The following is a 20,237-nucleotide window of genomic DNA, read 5'->3' as shown; positions in this document are numbered from 1 at the left end:
TATTTAAACCTACAATAACAGGTTTTTTTTCTCTGATATCGTCAGAAGTAGATTTGTTGAACGTGTTTTTTCAGCTTATGCTTCCTCATGCATTCCCTCTACAGACGACAAATACGTGGCGAATGTTGAGAAACAGTTACTTTATCAATTCGTATCTAAAGATGCATTTAAAGCTAAATCTAAACCGGATGGTCCTGTAGCTAATAGTAGCTCCATGTAGATTCCTGTCTTCCCAGCTAGTAGTAGCTATTCTTATCCCCGTTGCCTCTTAGCTAATTGAAGCTCTTGCTAGATTCCTAGCCTCCCAGCTAATAGTAGCTTGTCCTAGCCTCCCAGGTAGTAGTAGCTCTTACTAGCCTCCCAGCAAATAGCAGCACTTCCTAGCCTCCCAGCTAGTGGTTACTATTTTTATTCCCATAGTCTCCTACCTAATTGAAGCTCTTCCTAGCTTCCAGGCCTCCCACCTAATAGTGGAACTTCGTAGCATCCCAGTGAGCTATTCCTACACATATACCTTTTTAGATAATTGAAGCTTTTCCTAGCTTACTAGCCTCCCAACTAGTAGTAGCTATTCCTACACCCATAGCCTCTTAGCTATTTAAATCTCGTCATAGCCTCCCAGCTAATAGTTGCTCTTACTAGCCTCCCAACTAATAGTAGTGCTTCTTATCTTTCCAGCTAGTAGTAGATATTGTTATCCCCATAGCCTCCCAGTTAATTAAAGCGCTTCCTAGCTTCCAGGCCTCCCAGCTAATAGTCACTCTTCCTAGCCTCCCAACTAGCTATTCCTACCCGCATAGCCTCTTAGCTAATTATATCTCTTCCTAGCCTCCCAGCTAATAGTAGCTCTTCCTGGCTTCCTCGATTGATTTCCTCTTCATCTTTTCCCGGTTTAACTCCACTGCTTCTCTTGTTCCTCTCAGTTTGTCGGGGAGTTTCTGAGTAAGAGCGATGACGTCCTCGAGTTTTTATCTCCGTCGGTGAACAGCTCCTTCGATGTCGAGGCTCTGAAGACCATCATCGAGCTGGACAACATGAAGGAGGACCTCAAGGGCTTTGACTATCACCCCAACCCCAGCTTCACCAACGTCACCACGAAAGTCATCATCGAGAGGGGCCTCATTGTCGTGAATGTGAGTGAAGACAGTTGAATCTAAACTTAGCGTCACTGTTTGTCTCTTTTTTTCTTGAGTTCACTCTTTGCTTCTCTTTCGTCAGGGTCGAGGTTTCTCCAAGGCGATGACAGCCAAAGAAGCCGAGGCGTTTGTTGGAGATTCCCCCTGCCAAGTTAACATCCTGCAGGTAAACACCCTCAGACTGTCTTTCACACTATGCAGCAGAAGGTTATAATGGTTTTATAATGGATTTATACTGTAAACATGGAGCCAATACTGATATTTTATCAAATGTGGGATCTCAGAAAGTCAAATTCTCCACGTATACAACTTGTGTGAAGTTGGTTCTGGCTGAATTTCCTGCAGAATCACATGCTTCTGTCCACATATAGGCGCTTGTACCATTTTCCTTAAAAGTTAATCAGAAAAAAGGGCAGTGACTCGAAAAGAAAACCAGAAATCTTCCACACGTTTAGTCCTGATTCGACATGTTCCAATGCACCTTAAAATAAACTGCCTCTCACTTTATTGAACTCAGAAATGACTGCATATTCCTTTAACGTGTCATGATAAAGTTTATTTTCTTCCAATTGCAGGCAGTAGTAACGGACTATTAAGTTTGGTTTTCCGGTTCCTACACTGCAGCCAGTTGAGTGATGATATAAAATAACTATGAAATTAAGTGTTGAAGCTCAGTTGGCCATTTTAACATGGAGGTCAATGGGATTTACTCACTTTCAGAACCGGCCTCTAGTGGAAATTAGCGGAACTGCAAATTTTCAGATTAATCGATTAATTAATCGTCAATTAATTTTTAATAGACCTTTTTAAACAGTTAAACAACATTTCTTTATTTTTACGTGCGATAATGTCTAGTTCTGTCAGAGTTGTTCTTGAAAACAAGCTCTCTAGTTGATGAAACGTCACTCGAATGTCACTGTGCATCTACGCAGAACGGAGCCTGACTTCATTCAGATTCTCCGTTTACATAACTTTTGATCGGTTTGAGAAAAGGAATATTCTATCCCCGTGAAACCCAGTGAAATTTCATTTCGTTTGGGCCTGTTTATTTCAACTGAGGTGTTTATATGGAGCATTTTCGTTCAGTTTGGGCTTCTAAACTGAATGTAATCTCAATATTTGGCTCCATGTAAACCCAGCTTCAGTCAAAAGCCCTATTTGCACAGGACTAGTTTGAACCAGGGAATTTTTAATAATCACAGAGGTCGCCTGTGATACATCCATGTCTGTGATTTGTAAAGTAAAAATTATACCACAAATGACCTGAACCATAATTCTTGTAACACAGAGGTCCTCTGATAAAACTAATCCAGTCTAAGTCGATTTAGGGGTGAGTTTTTACTTTTTCGCATACTTTTGATTGATTTGTGTCCTTTTTCTCCCTCTTGTCACTAAAGAATCATAAGGGAAGTTTGATCAGATGTTAGAGCTCAAAGTCGAGATATCGCTTAACTATTCACCAGTTTAGACGGTTGAAACCATTAAATCAACCATTAATGTGTTCATCTGCAAAGGTTGAGCTGACTTAAATACCACCAGGTGTAAAAATATATTTTTATCATCCTTTATGTTTTGCAAAGTAATTAAAACTGTCTCTGACACACAGTGGAGTGAGATGGAAAGTAGCAGAGCCACAACAATAGAATTTGAGTGTTTATCCCGTGTGAATGCGCCACATCAAACACAGATGTAATACCAGAATCACAGGACTTCCTCAGGTAAAACTAATCCCGTGCGAATGGGGCTTAAGATGTGTTTAACTGAACTGTCCTCCTTTTGTGTGTCCGGTCAGGATGATAAGTTGATCTTGGAGGCTCCTTCGTCGAAGCCCAAAGCCAAGTCCAGAAAACGACAGCGCAGAGAAGCGACCAACGACCTGCTAGAGCTAATGGTAAACATGCAAATTATGATGTTCCTTGTTAATGTAAAACATCGTTTTGAGTAGAATATTGAGCAGGAAATGACAAAGTTTGGTTAAGTTAGCTGAACAAAACCTCCTAGCCTAATGGCTTATTCAGGTTGAATATAAGTTAAAGGTATTGTGGTTAATTCTGTAGATTCACCTAGTTTTCTATTGAGCTATAATTAAATAAATCTGTATAAAATGATGGCTGAAGACTCATCTCGGTGTCTTTCCAGGTGAAGTTCGGCTCTGGTGAGTGGGTGGTGGGTTCGGTGTACTACGCCGGCAAAGACGACCTCCCTCTGGCTATAATCATCCCCGCGGTGATTGTACCGATGCTGCTCTTCATCGCTGTGTCCGTCTACTGCTACAGGTTCGACAGACGCTTGCTAAAGGGGAAAAATGTCAGGATGCAATTTATTGTTCTCTCTCCCTCTCTGTGTTAGCATGACATGTTTCCTTTGCCTTTGTTGTGGTGGTTGACAGGAGGAAGAGCCAGCAGGCGGAACGGGAGTACGAGAAGGTGAAACACCAGCTGGAGAATCTGGAGGAGAGCGTCCGAGATCGCTGCAAGAAGGAGTTTACAGGTATAGATGCTAACAAGCAACTTCTCCTAGATCAGGGATGGGCCCGCAAACTTTCTAACCATATATATATATGACAAAAATAAATAAGACCAGAATATGTGCATATGTTAACATGTGAACACACTTGTGTATTTCTAAAATGGAACCCAAATATTTTTCTTCCCGATTTTGTTGCAGAAGTTCCCAGAAAATGTGTGTCTCTTGTAAGGAGCTTTACTTTCACTCTTCTGTCCAGTTCATCACAAACCAGCTCCATGGGGTTAAAGTCTAGAGACTGGGCCATGGAGACATGGTCCACTCCATGTTTTCAAGCTTCCCATCTTGATTTTATCCTGAGGTAGTTCTGGTAGAGCTTGGACTAAAGTTTTGGGTCATTAACTTGCTGTAGGGTGAAGCCCTGACGAACTATATCAGGCTCAAATGTTTAAGGGTTTGAACAAGCAACCAAAAAATAACCACATACTTTGATATTTTCTTCTAGTGCAAAGAGCTGTCATAAATAGAAATTACCATTCCAGGACGACTTTGGCAAAACTGCTGCACAGCAAACCAATATAAAGTGCAAGAACGTATTTTGTTCATTTCTACAATTCATAGGGGCATTATTCCTTTTCTACCCCTTAGTAAGCTAGTAGGACTGGTTCTCTTTTACTTTTATTGATTTTCCATTAGAACAACCATACATTTGTTTGCAGCATGTTTTGAGAGAGGAAATAAATAGAGCGTCTGGTATCCAAACCATACCCTCCCAACTATCCCCGCTTGTCCCATTAAGAGTCCAGATTTTCCCAAGAATAACCATCCATTGGGTTTATCCACCCGCAGGATTACAGGAGAAATATAATGTAGCACAATGAGGCTGAAGGAAAAACAAACCACCAAAAAAATAAATCAGGGGGACTCGCTATAACCCTTCTTTTCTTGTCCTCATTTGATGGAACTTGTAATGTCTTGTAGTTCTCCAGAAATGGGGTACAAGTTTCCTTAAAATAATTTGGACTGGTTCTCTCTCAATGAGAAACTTGTGGCTATCGAATTTCCTTTTACCGTGGTTTCTTGACCTCTCTTCCTTGTCGATCTTCTTCTTCTCTTTGGTGTTTAATGGCGGCTGGTTACTAATTATGGGGCATTGTCACCACCTACTGCCCTGGAGGTCTTCCTCGCCGATGGAGAAGACCCAGTGGATGCACTAGGAAGAACATACAATAGAACATAAAACAAAAAATTGAGATCGGTAGAGGTTTTTATAATTTTTAAAAATGAATCCAGGGGCCACTCCCGAGTGCTGATCCCTGTTCTAGACGCTGACCTACCTGCAGAGCTCTCATGATTCACAGCTATTACCTGAATGCAAAGCGTTTTGTGACATCCCATGTCCTAACCATGACATCCATTTGAGGGCAGCCGCATATCAAAGACACGGTTTAATCCATTATTTATTGCTCTCGCATTTTCAGAAAGACTTAAAAAGAGATTCTTCAAACTACTGACACACTCATAAATGATTCATGACGTTTCTTTGTCAGATCTCATGATTGAAATGGAGGATCACACCAGCGAGCTGAGTGAAGGTCGGATCCCCTTCCTCGACTACAAAACCTACACAGACCGAACCTTCTTCCTGCCGTCCAAGGAAGGCGCCAACGACCCCATGATCACAGGACAAATACAAATCCCAGAAGCCCGCAGGGCCACCGTGTCTCAGGCTCTGAATCAGTTCTCCAACCTCCTGAACAGTAAAACCTTTCTCATCAATGTGAGTTTAGCTTTCAGTAAACTTTTGGGGCTCTTTTTCTTTTTCTCATTATTTATGGATCTGTCTCTCAGACACAGAGAACATGACATATAGCTGAATAAATCAGATCCCCCGTGACTCTGTTGACATTTCTTCTCCAGCTTTAGACCAAAGCCTGTATTGTACACAAGAAATATGAAACTATAATGGATTATAGTCATGAAATTGGAGGAAGTTTACTTGTGGAAAACCTATAAAACCGCAACATGCAGATATGATTAGAAACAAATGAAATAAAATAAGGCCAACAGTTGCCTGGCATCAGCTTCTAGAGGCAGACTGTTACCTAGCAGTGGTTTCTAGAGGCCAACAGTTTCCTACTGTTATTTTTAAAAGGCTAACAGAGGCCAACAGTTGTTCCTATTGGTCAACAGTTGCCTTACGTCAGCTCTTAGAGGAATAACAGTTGCCTAATGGCAGCTTTTAGAGGCCAACAGTTCCCTAATGTCAACTTCTAGAGACCAACAGTTGCCTTATGTCAGCTCCTAGTGGCCAACAGTTGCCTAACTTCAACTTGTAGAGGCCAACAGTTGCCTAACTTCAACTTGTAGAGGCCAACAGTTGCCTAACATCAGCTCCTAGTGGCCAACAGTTGCCTAACATCGACTTCTAGAGACCCACAGTTGCCTAACATCGACTTCTAGAGGCCAACAGTTGCCTAACGTCAGCTCCTAGTGGCCAACAGTTGCCTGTCGTCGACTTCTAGAGGACAACAGTTGCCTAATGGAAGCTTTTAGAGGCCAACAGTTGCCTAATGTCAACTTCTAGAGGCCAACAATTGCCTAACATCAGTCCCTAGTGGCCAACAGTTGCCTAACGTCAACTTCTAGAGGCCAACAGTTGCCTAATGGAAGCTTTTTGTGGCCAGCAGTTGCCTAACATCAACTTCTAGTGGCCAACAGTTGCCTAACGTCAACTTCTAGAGGCCAACAGTTGACTAATGGAAGCTTTTAGAGCCCAACAGTTGCCTAATGTCAACTTCTAGAGGCCAACAATTGCCTGACATCAGTCCCTAGAGGCCAACAGTTGCCTAACGCCAGCTCCTAGTGGCCAACAGTTGCCTAACGTCGACTTCTAGAGGCCAACAGTTGCCTAACATCAGTTCCTAGTGGCCAACAGTTGCCTAACGTCAACTTCTAGAGGCCAACAGTTGCCTAATGGAAGCTTTTTGTGGCCAGCAGTTGCTTAACATCAACTTCTAGTGGCCAACAGTTGCCTAACGTCAACTTCTAGAGGCCAACAGTTGACTAATGGAAGCTTTTAGAGCCCAACAGTTGCCTAATGTCAACTTCTAGAGGCCAACAATTGCCTGACATCAGTCCCTAGAGGCCAACAGTTGCCTAACATCAGTTCCTAGTGGCCAACAGTTGCCTATCCTCGACTTCTAGAGGACAACAGTTGCCTAACGTCAACTTCTAGACACCAACAGTTGAGATTAATAATTGGAGGAAGTTTGCTTGTAGAAAACCTACTGAACCTCCCACATGCAGACATCAAATACGGATTCAGTCAGAAAGTGGGAGCTGAGCATACGTCCATAAGGAGAATATAGCAGCAGCAGCATGAAGATCTTTCAGTTAACAAGAAGCTTCTGTCAAAAACTACAACAAATATATCTGTATTAATACTTATTAAACATAGTATTTCATCTCTAACTCTGCTCCAGTTACCGACTAACGTCTTCGCTCTTACTTGCTCCTCGACGTCGCGTTCCCTCTAATACCGTTCATGGGACGCTCTGCTGGAGTGATGGAACAGTCGGAAAACCAACTCATGCTGAGGAGGCAGAAACTTCTCCATTCACAGGGCGAACTCAGAGATTTCAGGTTATATTTCAGTTCTTCTGTGTTCGGTCAGAGCGGTGTGGAGAGGATGCTCTGCAACTGGATGTCCATCTGTCTCTATCAGTTCCTCAGGGTAACACACTCTTTCTCTCCTTCTGTATTTTCCTTTGATTTGTTTTTACGCTTTTATCTTTCTTCACCATCGTCCCTCTGCTCCTTCTTCCTCCTCATATTTCTTCATCTTCTTCATCATAATCTTCTCCTTTCTCCACCTTCCTAGCTTCCACTCCTCTTTGTCTTCATCTTCTTCCTTCTTTTCTCTCCATCCTTCTCTTTCCTCATCTGTTTCTCCTCTATTTTACCATCTATCCTCCTCTTCTACTTTTTCTTCCTCCTCTCTTTTTTCTCCTTCTTCCTCCTGTTTTTTGAAAACAAAAAAAAATGGAATCCACGCGGCCATCTTGGATCTTCTTCTTCTACTCTGTTAATTTCAGTAGTGGAGACAAACGTCTCCTTCTGAATCAAACTGAATTAAATATAATTTAATATAAGTAGATTTGATGCTGTTCTGCATCACCAAAACCACTTCATCTATAAAATAAAAGATGGCACAGATATTTTATTATCTATCTTATATTCATATATACATTTAATATATGTATAAACACCTGACATCAAGCTGTCACTAGAGTTTGCTGCCAAACTAAATTCATTGTGACTCGTGTTCTTGTTCGTCCTCTGACTCTTCTTCTCGTCCTCGTCCCAGGACACGGCTGGAGAACCTTTATACAAACTGTTCAAGGCCCTGAAGCACCAGGTGGAGAAGGGTCCGGTGGACGCCAAGATGAAGAAGGCCAAGTACACCCTGAACGACACGGGGCTGCTGGGGGATGACGTGGAGTACTCCGTCCTGGTCGGTGCACCCTCACACTTTTTATCTAAAGTTTGTCTTGATCAAAGCTTCCAAAGCTTCACTCTGGGAATCCTTCTCCTCTGAGCTTCTCCTGCTCACGTTTTGGTTTTGCAATCCCTTGCAACACTGCGCGTTACGTAATCCCATTTGCATTCCCTCTGATCCTCGGAGGAAGTCTGAGCTGGTGCGTTTAGAAAGATCACAAGAGATCAGAGAGTAGACCCCAGCTTTTGTTTGAGAAGCCTTTTTAATTTCTCCAAGGTATCTTTTTTTTTTTTTTACGTATAAAAATGAAGCATCATCTTTGAACAGGAAGTCGCCCTCATATGTGGACACGGGGCTTATTTCACTCTATATTACAAACGAGTGCTTGTTAATTAGCGACGCTGTAGCTCGTTACTGTTGATGGTCATTTGTTAAATTTCACATCAAACTAGAAAAGTTGATAAACACAAAGAAACTGGAGAAGGTTTTGTCCAAGACGTCGTCTGATTGGAGATGAGACACTTCCATGGAGACTAAATACGCATCAAAGGAGTAAGAATAGGAGGAGGAAGGAGAATGAAGGAGGAAAAAGAAAGAGGAGGATGAAGAAATAAGACGAGGAGGAAGAATTAGAATGAATAATAAGAGGAGGAGGAGGAAGGAGGAGTCGAAGGAGGAAGTGGAATAATAAGAAAAGGAGGAGGAGAAGACGAAATGAGACAAGAAGGTAGGGTGGAAGAAGAAGAAAGAGGGGGAGGAGGAAGGAGGGGAAGAAGACAAGAAGAGGAAGGAGAAGAATGAGGAGAAAGGAGGAAGGAGGAGAAGGAGCCAAGAAGAGAGAAGGAGGAAGAGGAGAGGGAAGGAAAAAGGGAAGGAGGGGGAACAATGAGGAAGAGGAGGAAATTCTACACTCTAGATCACTCCGGTTCTGGTCTGACTGGGACCGGTTTGGATCAGTCCTGGTTCTGGTCTGACTGGGACTGGTTTGGATGAATCCTGGCTCTGGTCTGACTGGGCCCGGTTGTGTTTGTGGTGTCAGACTCTGCAGGTGTTGGTTCACGGCGAAGGACCAGATGTGACTCCGGTGAAGGTGTTGAACTGTGACACCATCTCCCAGGTGAAGGAGAAGATCATCGACCAGGTCTACAGGAACCTACCGTACTCTCACAGACCCAAGGTGGAGAACGTGGCTCTGGGTAAGACTGGTTAAAAAAAAAATATTCAGCTCATTGAACATTAAATCAGATCCCCGCCACTCGGTTTACAAACCGTGAAGGAGTCTGTAGTAACCACCACATTAGCTTCACTGTTCTCGTTTCATTCTGGGCCTTTATTTTTTATTTCCTGAAGTCTAATTTACGCTGAACAGTCTTATTTTTTTTACGCTTATTTAAGTTCTATGTTGGCCAATAAAGATGGTTCATACAACATAAAGATAACGTTAGGAAACCAAACTGTGGGCTGACTAATCTCAGTGTCTAATCTAAATGACCTCTCTGGTGACATTTCACAAGAACAAAGGACGCACAGAGGAAAAATAAAACCAAAACTTGTTTTTTGTCGTGGTATAAAACTGCTGCAACACGTCTCCATGAAGGAAATGAGAAGTCGTCCTTTGTGACCGATTTCAGGGTCGACTTTAAAAAAACCTTGAGGCCTCAGTACAGAAAGACAGAGAACTCACCATTAATGTGCTCGGCTAAATACCTGATTCACACTCTTCTGTGTTTATTTATATTCTGCTGAATAAAAGTCCTGTTTGTCCTCAGAGTGGCGTCCTGGCTCAACGGGTCAGATCCTGTCAGACCTGGACCTCACGTCCCAGAAGGACGGACGCTGGAAGAGGCTCAACACGCTGGCTCATTACAATGTGAGTGTGATGCTTAGATTTCTAACTTACGGGCCTTCCACCTCCTACACGTTGATCCCGTCTAAATTCTGATTAACTTCATCCAGTATTGAGTGTTGATGTCCTCACCACAGTTTATTATCCCCAATTCATTAGATACACTGCTCTAAGTCTTTTCAACTGTCCTTTCAAGTTTTGAAGCTCAGTGTTGCGTCTCTGCAGTGACTCCCAGCTAATTAAAAAATGACCAAAGATGTGGAGCTGATGCTTAAGACACCTAGCAACCTGTGAGGACACCCCCCTGTCATTATAGACTGTATAAAGATTAAGCAGCTCCTCTAAAGTCGAGCCAAAGCAAGTAGAGCTCCCCCTGGTGGCTGGAGGCTGCAGTATAGGTCATAAGCTCCACCCCCTCCGTGTTGTTTTTTGTTGTTGTTGATGAATGTTCAGGTGTCAGTTTCTTGGATAAGTTTCGCTTTAGTTCGTAATTCAACGCTATAGAAACAGGATGTGACATAATGGCGACTATTAGTTGGATCAAGCAAGTTGTATCCAGGAGTTTCCACGTAGCTGGTGGAGGTAGAGAGATTAATTAAACGAGTGAGTCTGGAGGAAGTGTGGGCGGGGCTTCAATATTGTTGATTCTGGCTCCAATAAGAGGAAATGGAGATGTGTTTAGTCCATATTTATATACAGTCTATGCCTGTCACTCAAAGAAGCCACGCCCCTTAATTATGCAAAAACCTTAACTTCATGATATCATTTAAACACTGTACAGTTGCCATAACCAGAGAAACTAGCAGGATGTTTTTTTTCCCTGTTTGAGTCTTTTTAGCTGCGTTGTGCATATCAACAAGCTGCTGGATGACGCCCATGTTTGTCTTGGTTCAAGAATCCGTGACAGCCGGCGTTCTCGCTGGATTTGTCTCCTGCAGGCCGGTGATTTCCTGTGTGTTGTATTTACCCAGATGAAACGGTCTCTGTGTGGTTTGTCCAGCACTCAGCTCCCTGGCTTACGTTAAAGCAGCAAGTCGGGAGAGATTGGAGAGTTTGTGTCCCTGCAGAAAACTCTCCAGGTGTTTCAGTCGTCATGTTCTGCAACCAAACACCGTGAAAACCAAAGTGCAGGGAAACGTCGAGCCTCCAGAGACCTTGTGCTGCAGGAAAACTGACACAAACCAAAACTCACGTCCTGTCCAGACAGACTCCCCTCGGGCATTTAAGGAAAACAGTTTAATGAGAAAGCCACTGAGTCCCTCATTATAACTGTGTTTCTTGTATTTCTTGTCATGCAGGTTCGGGACAACGCCACGTTGGTTCTGTCCAGAGTTCTGCACACACAGTCATTCCATCAGCACCAGGACAGCCATGAAGAGAGTATGAACCCACACTAACGCACACAAAGACACATGCAAGGCTTTAAAACATCTTCAGAATTTTAAAAGAAATTCCTGAAAACACGGAGCCGACCTTTAAATTTCACAGTCAGATTGTCCTTATTTCCTCAAACAAATGCAACTGATAATTTTTTAATTACATTTTGTGGTCTGTTCTAACCTGGTACCTCAATTTCATGCATGACCCTTTGTCACCATCTAGTGGGGGAATGGTGGTACTGCACCAAACGTTAGATTTACTTTGGTATCTAATATATGAGTCATATGGAGGAAGTGTCAGTATTTTTATAGACTCTATAACGTGCAGAATGGTAAATGAAATATGTTTTATTTTTACTTTGTAGAATATGCATTTTTCATGGTATTTCTATAAACTCTTGGTCAAGTTCTGGTCAAGGAGTTGATCTCTGTGCATGATATTCTTGGTTTCATAAGGTGGGACTGAATCCCAAGAGATGATTTAAAAAAAACAACCAACCTTTGTCTCTGTCTCCGCAGAAAACGCCCTACTGGAGGACGATAACACTTTCCACCTGGTGAGACCGGCGGACGAAATGGACGATGGGAAGTCAAAGAGAGGCAGCATGAAGGATAAGGCCATGACCAAAGCCATCACGGAGATCTACCTGACCCGGCTGCTGTCTGTCAAGGTCAGTGTTGGGCGAGTTATTTCAAAAACGCTGTCTTTGCATTACATTGAAATATGGATTTTGCTTTTCTCCATATCACACTATACACTATATATTATTTTTTTTTTGTTTCAGGGCACGTTGCAGCAGTTCGTGGACGACTTCTTCCGCAGTGTCCTCTGCTCGAGCTCCGTTGTCCCTCCCGCCGTCAAATACTTCTTCGACTTCCTGGACGAGCAGGCGCTGAGACACGACAACGTGGACGAGGAGACTCTGCACATCTGGAAGACAAACAGGTACGGAGACGACACTGGAGGACACACATCCAGGGGTGGAAACCTTCGCTGATGTGAATGTCACATGGAACGGACCATGCAGCAGCAGTATGGCGGCTGCTGCACAGGTTGATTTGGTCGTGTAAAGTGAAGAAACATGACGTTAGAGAGAGCTCCTAGCATAGAGACCCAATGAAACAGCTAATGTTAGCTAGCTAACATGAACTCTCTAGCTAGCTAGCTAGCTAACATTAAGTTAACTGGTGTTAGTTAGGCACTAATATTACTAATATTCACCAATAGTAACCCAAACTTTGATATATATATATATATATCGCATATATCGCTAGCATCTTGCTAGCCCGACGTTAGCCTGCTAGCTATCACTATGACTTTAGCCCATCCTAGCCTTACATAGTGCCCAACCACACGCTTCAACATGCAGCTTGACGGACCTTGTTTACATAGTAACGGTTGCTAGGATGTGTGATTGGACAATGACCGTTTGGGGGCGGGGTTTTGCTAACGGTCTTGCTGCTACTCTGTAACGAGTGTAAAGTTTAGCAGCAGCAGCAGCTCTTTTTAATGTGGACGACGAGTTTAAGAGTTTTTAAGGATCAGCTGACACAACACTTCCCTTCCCTCCCTCCTCCAACCTTTCATCTCTTCCTCCACAGACCATAACCCTCGTCAATAATTCACAGCCACCCATAAATATTTCATTGTCCGACTTGTTCTTCATTTACATGTGTGATGATTGACAGGCTTAGCTCACGGCCGGTTTCATCTCCACATCTCTTCTTCTTCTTCTTCATCACTTATCTGCCCTGATACCAATTAAATCTGTCTTTCATGTGGCCACCGACCGCCTGGTTCAGAACTGATGATGAGTTAATTAGGCTGTGGTTTAGATCATGAGCTCTCTCTTTTTTTTTTTTTTTTTTTTTTTTTTAATTTGCAGGTTGTCTCCAGATGAGATTTAAAGAAGCTTTGATGAGACGATTCACTTAAAGACAGAAAGATGTATGCGACATCAAGTAGTATCTGAACTCACTCCGAGGCCGACTCCTTTACTGCAGCCGGAGGTCTTATCGTCTTCATTTTAGACGAGACGAGAATAATTATGTTAAGACATGGTGACGTGGATCTGAGAGCTTCTTTTAAACGTTCAGTCTTTGTTGTTGCTTTTATCCTGAGCTTTTGAATCAAGTTGGAAATATTGAACGATGATCAACTACCAGCACCTAACCGAATATCCACATGCTGCTGCTGCTGCTTCTTCTTCTTCTTGTATATCTGGCGGCTTTGACGCTAAGCTACTAGCCTGCTAACCTACTAGCCTGCTAACCTACTAGCCTGCTAACCTACCACCTTAACCCTCTGGAGCCCAGGTTATTTTGATTTATCGCGTATTTAATTATTTAATTCACGTGTTAAATTTGGTACCAGCTGCTATTACACTAATACACAAGTCACTCATTAAGGCATTTATATATATATATATATGTGTGTGTATATTTTTTAAAACATACGTTTTTTATTGTATTTAATTATTTTATTGTTTTTTTTTTAAGTTGCCTGAAGTTTTTACTGCCCCTAGATTTTATTTGTTTTTATTACTTTTTATTCAATTATATAGTTTTTTTAATATTTTTTATTTGTTTTATAGTTTTTTAAACTTTCTGTTGTTTTTATTAGTTTTATTGTTTTTATTAGTTTTTTATATTTTTAATAGTTTTTTGTAGTTTTTATTTGTTTTTATTGTTTTTATAGTCTTTCATAGTTTTTATTTGTTTTACTTTTTAGCTATCATGTCGGTTCATGCACCTGTTTTTAATTGTGATGAGTGATTGTGATTTTTTTTTTCTTTATCCTGCGTCTATAAAATGGTTTGGAACTTGGAATGATTTTTCCTCGTTTTCTTATTTGTGCGTCTCCAGTTTGCCTCTGAGGTTCTGGGTGAACATCCTGAGGAACCCCCACTTCGTGTTCGACGTCCACGTGACGGAGGTGGTGGACGCTTCACTGCACGTCATCGGTCAAACCTTCATAGACGCCTGCACCAAGACGGAGCACAAACTCAGCAGAGTCAGTTCACACCGCGCTTTAACACTTATTCACAGCTAATATCATTTTACATTTTGCATAAAAGAACATTCTCACACCTGCTGGAGGGTAAACGCATCAAATAAAGCATATGAACAATAATAACACAATACTCCATACACAGTGTACAAACAACTAACCCAGCTTTCCAGTAATTCTTAAATGGATCTGTTTTAATCTCCGTCCTATAAATATGAAGCGTCCTCCATTTATTTTAGATGCATCTGTTTTCAGTCATGTCCTGGTGAAGCTGAACACTCCACTTTATAATAATTCAGATGTCAGGCTTCCTCCAGCGTCTAATCACCAGTTAAATCCTGAGCGGCTGCTGAGGACAAACATCCATGAGAGGATTTTCTGATTGTGAATTACTCTGATTGTGTCTTGGTCTCTGACTGCAGGAGTCTCCCAGCAACAAGCTTCTCTATGCAAAAGAGATTTCCACGTACAAGAAGATGGTGGACGAGTGAGTCTCCAACAGATTCTTCTGAGTTTAAACAGTGGAAACAATAAGTGAAGGAACAAACTGAGCGTGTGTTTTTATTGTGTGTTTTAGTTACTACAAAGGAATCAGACAGATGGTTCCAGTCAGTGACCAGGACATGAACACACACCTCGCCGAGGTCTCCAGGGTAAGAACCAACAACCAAAAACTGAGATGATGGATGGATGGATGGATAGATGATGACTACAGATTAAACTAAACAAAGATGAATCCTCAGAGTATTTTTAACTTTAATTATTTATCTAATAGATGTCATGTATCAATCATTGACTAGAATATTTTGTCCTAAGAACATTTACAGAATCTTTCTCCCTCAACAGCAACACACGGACACGTTGAACACCCAGGTGGCCTTACATCAGCTCTACCAGTACGCCAGCAAGTACTACGACGTGGTGAGGAACCTCCTCCATGTGTTCTCCTGCTGGTGCCGATGAGATTTAACCAAACAGAAAATAAACAAACAAAAAAACACCAATCGGGGCAAGACAATATGTAATAAACAAGATAAAGAATAGAATAACAACACAGAAATGAAAAGACGAGTGAGGCAAATACCTGTATTATATAGATAAAAGTGCAGAGACAGATCCTGCAGCAGCCACTAGGTGGCAGCACAAGCCTAATTTTCCAGCCTTTGGGTCTTTGAGGTAAAATTCACCATCGTTTTCTGCTTTTAAACTTTCGTTCTCCTTCAGATCATCCAGTCGCTGGACGAGGACCCAGCCGCCCAGAACAAACAGCTCACCCTCCGCCTCCAACAGGTCGCCGCCGCCCTGGAGAACAAGGTCACCGACCTCTGACCCCGAGGAGGGGGACAAGGTGCGAGGAGCTATTAATTCCATTTGAGGACTCAAAGTAGGACGAGCTCACAGACTCTACTGAATGTTTAATCATGTGAGGACTGAAGTAAATAGGGTTAGGACTGAATGTGAGGAGGAGGAATGGGGAAAATTGGACAAATGAAGAGTGAAATCGTCCCCAGAACGGTGGAAACGAAAGAAAGCGCACTTCCACTTGGCCTCCTAAAACCAAATACCAAGGACGAGGACGGAGAAGGTGGGAGCTCTGTGAAATCAAAATTATTTTTTTAATGGTATCTTAGGACGGCTCAGTTTGTGTACTCTCATTGATTTCTTTTTTTTTTTTGTTTGTTTGGCTTCTCTGCACTGCAACATGTTTTTAATTCTTGCCACGGTAGAACGTGAGTGAAAGGTTTAGTGGTTTTGGATTATTTGAAGAAAATAAGTCGAGACAATAATTACCAGATATTTTCTTTTTGGTACTTTTAGCTCTTCATGGAAAGGGCTTCAATTTTTTTGACCACTTTGTGAAGTCGATGAACTATGATGTGAGGTGAAAATGCATCGGATGAAGCTCAAATATGAAAAAAATAATAATCAACCAATGAAAACCCACTAAGGTACACACCACTGACTGATCAGGGGTCTCGACAGCAACGGAACTGGAGATGGAAAAATTCAGGGTACGATAAATTAAGCCCAGAAAATTGTTTTTTTTTCTTTTTGTCTCGGTTTCAGTATCAGATTAGCTGCAGTATGTGTTTCTACGCTGATGATACCTAGTTTTATTTTTCTGTTTATGTGCAGGCTTTAAGCAGAGGCTTTGCATCACCATATCCACCGTGACATTTATCTTTTTTACTTGACTGTTACAGTCCCACTTTTTACTTTTGTAAAGTGTGTGAACAAAGTAGTCGTCGCCGCTCTGTTGCTATGTCTTAACAAAAAACAAAAAAATCACCACTGCCTAATCATGCGATCTAAAACGCCAAACACTTTTATTTTTTGTAGTCTGTATAATTTTGTTGCATTTATTTTCTATTTTCCTGCTTGACTGCGCTCGCAAGAGACAATTTACTTGCTTAAACGTCTTGTGAAGACGGAGTCGCTCCACAAACCTTTCAAATAAATCTGAAAATGAAGCCGGAAAAATTGTGGAAATGTATTAAATACACTCACAGAGGCACAATTTCTATCGTTCATTGATAGATGGATGAAATAACAAGCATACTATCAGTTTTACTGCACATGGTTTCATTTGGTTTGCCTGATTTCACCAGAAAATACATTTAAAACAGCCATAACAATAATAATGATAATAATGTCTCGTAATAACTGATTGTCCTCCTCTTTTTTTGTATGGAAGATTTAAAAATACAGCAAAGAAATAAAAACAAACACGCTGTATCCGTTAAACGTGATTGAAATGAAAAAAGCTGTGAAATTTTAACATGAGGAAGAAGAAAAGGTTTTTATGTATTTTCTTGGTTTATTGGAGACAGAATCCAGTGGTGTGTGGTCGTTCTACATCCGCCTTTGATTTATTTATTTCTTTGTTTTTTTGTGTGTTTCTGCATTTTAAATCTTCCATATGATTCAACATAGGAAGACATAATCATAGACTAAGACTACATAAGATTAGTGGAGGTTATTTAATCAGAACAAGAGTAGTCTGGTCTTTTCTTTTTTTGCTTAAACTGCTTCTGTCTGATGTTAAAACAGGTCGATATTTTCATGAATTATTTGTAATTAAAACGCCAAAAACAAGGAAATGATATGATTTCTACATGTTTCCACCAGCTTTGACAGTGAATTAATTGTGGACCAAATGATTTATCATCAAGGTTAAATGTAGTTGGCAAGATTTGAAACGATAATTTACCCAAAACTTCCAAAGTGCACCTTTAAATCTTGAGCAGTGCCACCTGAAGGCTTTATCTTTGTGTTTCCTTTCCCCTAAATCTGCTTCGCTTCTTCTTTTCTCTCAGATTTTCACATTTTTGTCTTTATTTCACATCATGTCTCGGGTGTAAAGTGTGAAATCTGTTTCATGTTCAGCATTTTTCTTCCTTTGCCAACACTTGCTCAACTTCTGCCTTCTTTTAGTCACCTGAATAGTGCCTTAAAGAGTAGAAGAGAGTCCATTTGGAAGGGAAAGCCAAAAAGATCTAAATAAAACATGCATGCACGTTGGTGATTTTCACTCAAAGATGCTTTTAAAGCTCAAACAAAACCATCTTTCAGTCACTGCTATTAGTTTTTCTGCTATTTATAATCCAAAATGAACTGGATTAATTTGAAAACCATTTAAAGGATTTTGGTCCCGATGCTAAAGAACCGTTAGCAGAGTTATTCAACCTGTGTGTTTTTTTCTATAAATATATATAAAATAAAATCTATTTGGGAAAAAATATCGTTCATGAGTTGGAGAAAAAGATTCTGAATGAATGTGCTGGTACCGATGCTTTTACCAGCGTCACAGTCTAGTGTTTCTACCGTTGTTTGTACAAATGCGACTCTCCTTGTTGTCTATTCTTGTAACATCGCTGTAGAAAACAAATGCTCTGGGTTGAAACACAACTCTGGTCTGAGCTGGACCCAAAGCCCAAGTCAGTGACTCTTCTGAGGAAGTGGAGAAGTGGGTGGAAAATCCAGATCATGTGCAAATATCCAATAAAAAAAGATGTTTATACAAATTAAAGGTCTTCTTGTGTTTTGTTTTTATTCTTCTTCTTCTTCTCACTGTGTTTCAGGTTGAAAACAATCTTTAAAACATTAGAATTAAATCAAAAATATGTTGAATGCAAGCTGGGAGGCTAGAAAGCTAGGAATGGCTAATATTAGCTCGGAGGCTATGAAGCTAGGAAGGGCTACTATTAGCTGTGAGGCTAGAAAGCTAGGAAGGACTACTATTAGCTGGGAGGCTAGAAAGCTAGGAAGGGCTACTATTAGCTGGGAGGCTAGAGATAGTTACTATTAGCTGGGAAGCTAGGAAGAGCTACTATTAGCTGGGAGGCTAGGAAGGGCTACTATTAGCTGGGAAGCTAGGAAGGGAGCACTGAGATCAACAGACCAGCTTTTACTAGACCTCCATAGATCCAGTCTCAGAACCAAAGGGATGGAGCCTTTTTTTAGTGGTGAACTGTTGTTTTATTTATATTTGTTGTACAGTTTTGGCCAAAAGTTCTGAGAATGATGAATTTCAATTAATTGCAAAGTCCTTCTTTGCCACAAAAATGAACTTTATCCCCCCAAAAAACAGGAGCAGCTGACATCATGTCAGTGACTCTGTTGTTAACACAGGTGAGTGTGTGACAAGAACAAGGCTGGAGATCTTAGAACAATGAGCTGGAAGCTTTAGGAGGAGGGTGCTGCTAGAAATCATTGTTCTTCCTCATGGTTATCTGGTCAACATTGCAAATAATGACTCTTTACATAAACTTATTGTAATTTTTTCGCTGTATGAAACGCTTGTGATTATACTTCAGTTTACCATAGTAACATATGACAATAATATCTAAAAACACTGAAGCAGCAGACTCTGTGAAAACTAGTAATTGTGTCATTCTCTAAACTTCTGGCCATGGCTGTATATTTGTATGTTTGCTTGTAGAACTGGGCGATATGGACCAAAAGTCATATCTCGATATATTTAGGCTGAATATCGATATACGATATATATCCCGATATTTTTAGCAAATGTTTAGTCACAGTCAAAGCCAATATGACGTCACAAGTCGTTTTATTTAAACTGGCTGGATAAAATAATGCTCAGCTGTTCAAAGAACAATAACATGTAAACATAAATACTGGAGTCCAGGAGTAACTTTTTTGAAATCAAGTCAACATAAAGTAAATAAATACATTTATATGAGAAAAGCATCAACATTTTGACAACTATAAATGGCCTATTACATATAACGTCATTTTGTTGCTCATCTGATACTTTGAATCCGAACCATCTCCATATTACTGAGACACTTTCTCTTTTACCAACCAGTTATTCCTCCGTGTTTGTTGAGGACTTTCAGAGAGTCTGCTGCACCCGCTCCTGCTTCTGTGTGTTTAAGAGAAAAAGACATAGAAAGAGGAAGGGGAAAGGGAGGTGTTCAGAAAGCTCCGCCTCTGCTCTATACAAGAGTCACGGCGCAAGACATGATTCACACGCACGTCTCTAGTAGATGCTGTCTGTTGGTAGTTCAGACGGTGAACGGAGGTAAGTCCCTGTTAGTTTTTTTTTGTTTTTATATAAAAGTTTTTAAAAGTTTTATTAAGTTAAGTTTTATTTTGCGGATTATATATATATATATTATCATTGCGGATCTTTATACTGTATGTTTTATAGAGTATTATATTTATTTGAAATATAACTTTAACAGCCTGTGTTGGTGTTTGCGGTGTCGAACAGTAACTCGAAGCTGAGGCTGCAACGAACTTGTCCCAAAATAGATTCAGAAGGACACTCAGAAAACTCATAATGAACCCAAATAACGTATTGAAGCCGACTAAACTGATATTATCTGGTGGAAGTGTCACAACGACACAAGCACCGGGCAATAACTTAGATCTG

The 20,237-nt window shown here is 41.0% G+C and overlaps 1 protein-coding gene across 1 annotated transcript in view; it reads left to right on the top strand.

The window, feature by feature from the left end:
• LOC125000409 (plexin-B2-like) overlaps positions 1 to 18,363 on the top strand; it is a 159,319-nt gene extending 140,956 nt beyond the window's left edge. The window contains 19 exon segments of the mRNA XM_047575958.1: positions 924 to 1,133; positions 1,219 to 1,302; positions 2,929 to 3,027; positions 3,276 to 3,412; positions 3,526 to 3,626; positions 5,153 to 5,474; positions 7,088 to 7,178; positions 7,279 to 7,338; positions 7,972 to 8,118; positions 9,143 to 9,299; positions 9,873 to 9,973; positions 11,248 to 11,329; positions 11,848 to 11,999; positions 12,114 to 12,274; positions 14,194 to 14,341; positions 14,761 to 14,825; positions 14,916 to 14,991; positions 15,185 to 15,259; positions 15,563 to 18,363. Coding sequence (XP_047431914.1) covers positions 924 to 1,133; positions 1,219 to 1,302; positions 2,929 to 3,027; positions 3,276 to 3,412; positions 3,526 to 3,626; positions 5,153 to 5,474; positions 7,088 to 7,178; positions 7,279 to 7,338; positions 7,972 to 8,118; positions 9,143 to 9,299; positions 9,873 to 9,973; positions 11,248 to 11,329; positions 11,848 to 11,999; positions 12,114 to 12,274; positions 14,194 to 14,341; positions 14,761 to 14,825; positions 14,916 to 14,991; positions 15,185 to 15,259; positions 15,563 to 15,667 — 2,373 coding nt within the window. The 3' untranslated portion in view covers positions 15,668 to 18,363.
• The last annotated feature ends 1,874 nt before the right edge of the window (positions 18,364 to 20,237 follow it).

This window comes from Mugil cephalus, chromosome 22 (assembly GCF_022458985.1).
Source record: "Mugil cephalus isolate CIBA_MC_2020 chromosome 22, CIBA_Mcephalus_1.1, whole genome shotgun sequence".
Classification (NCBI taxonomy): domain Eukaryota; kingdom Metazoa; phylum Chordata; class Actinopteri; order Mugiliformes; family Mugilidae; genus Mugil; species Mugil cephalus.
Note: the sequence above shows the minus strand (reverse complement) of the source record. Positions and strands in the feature narration are given on the sequence as shown.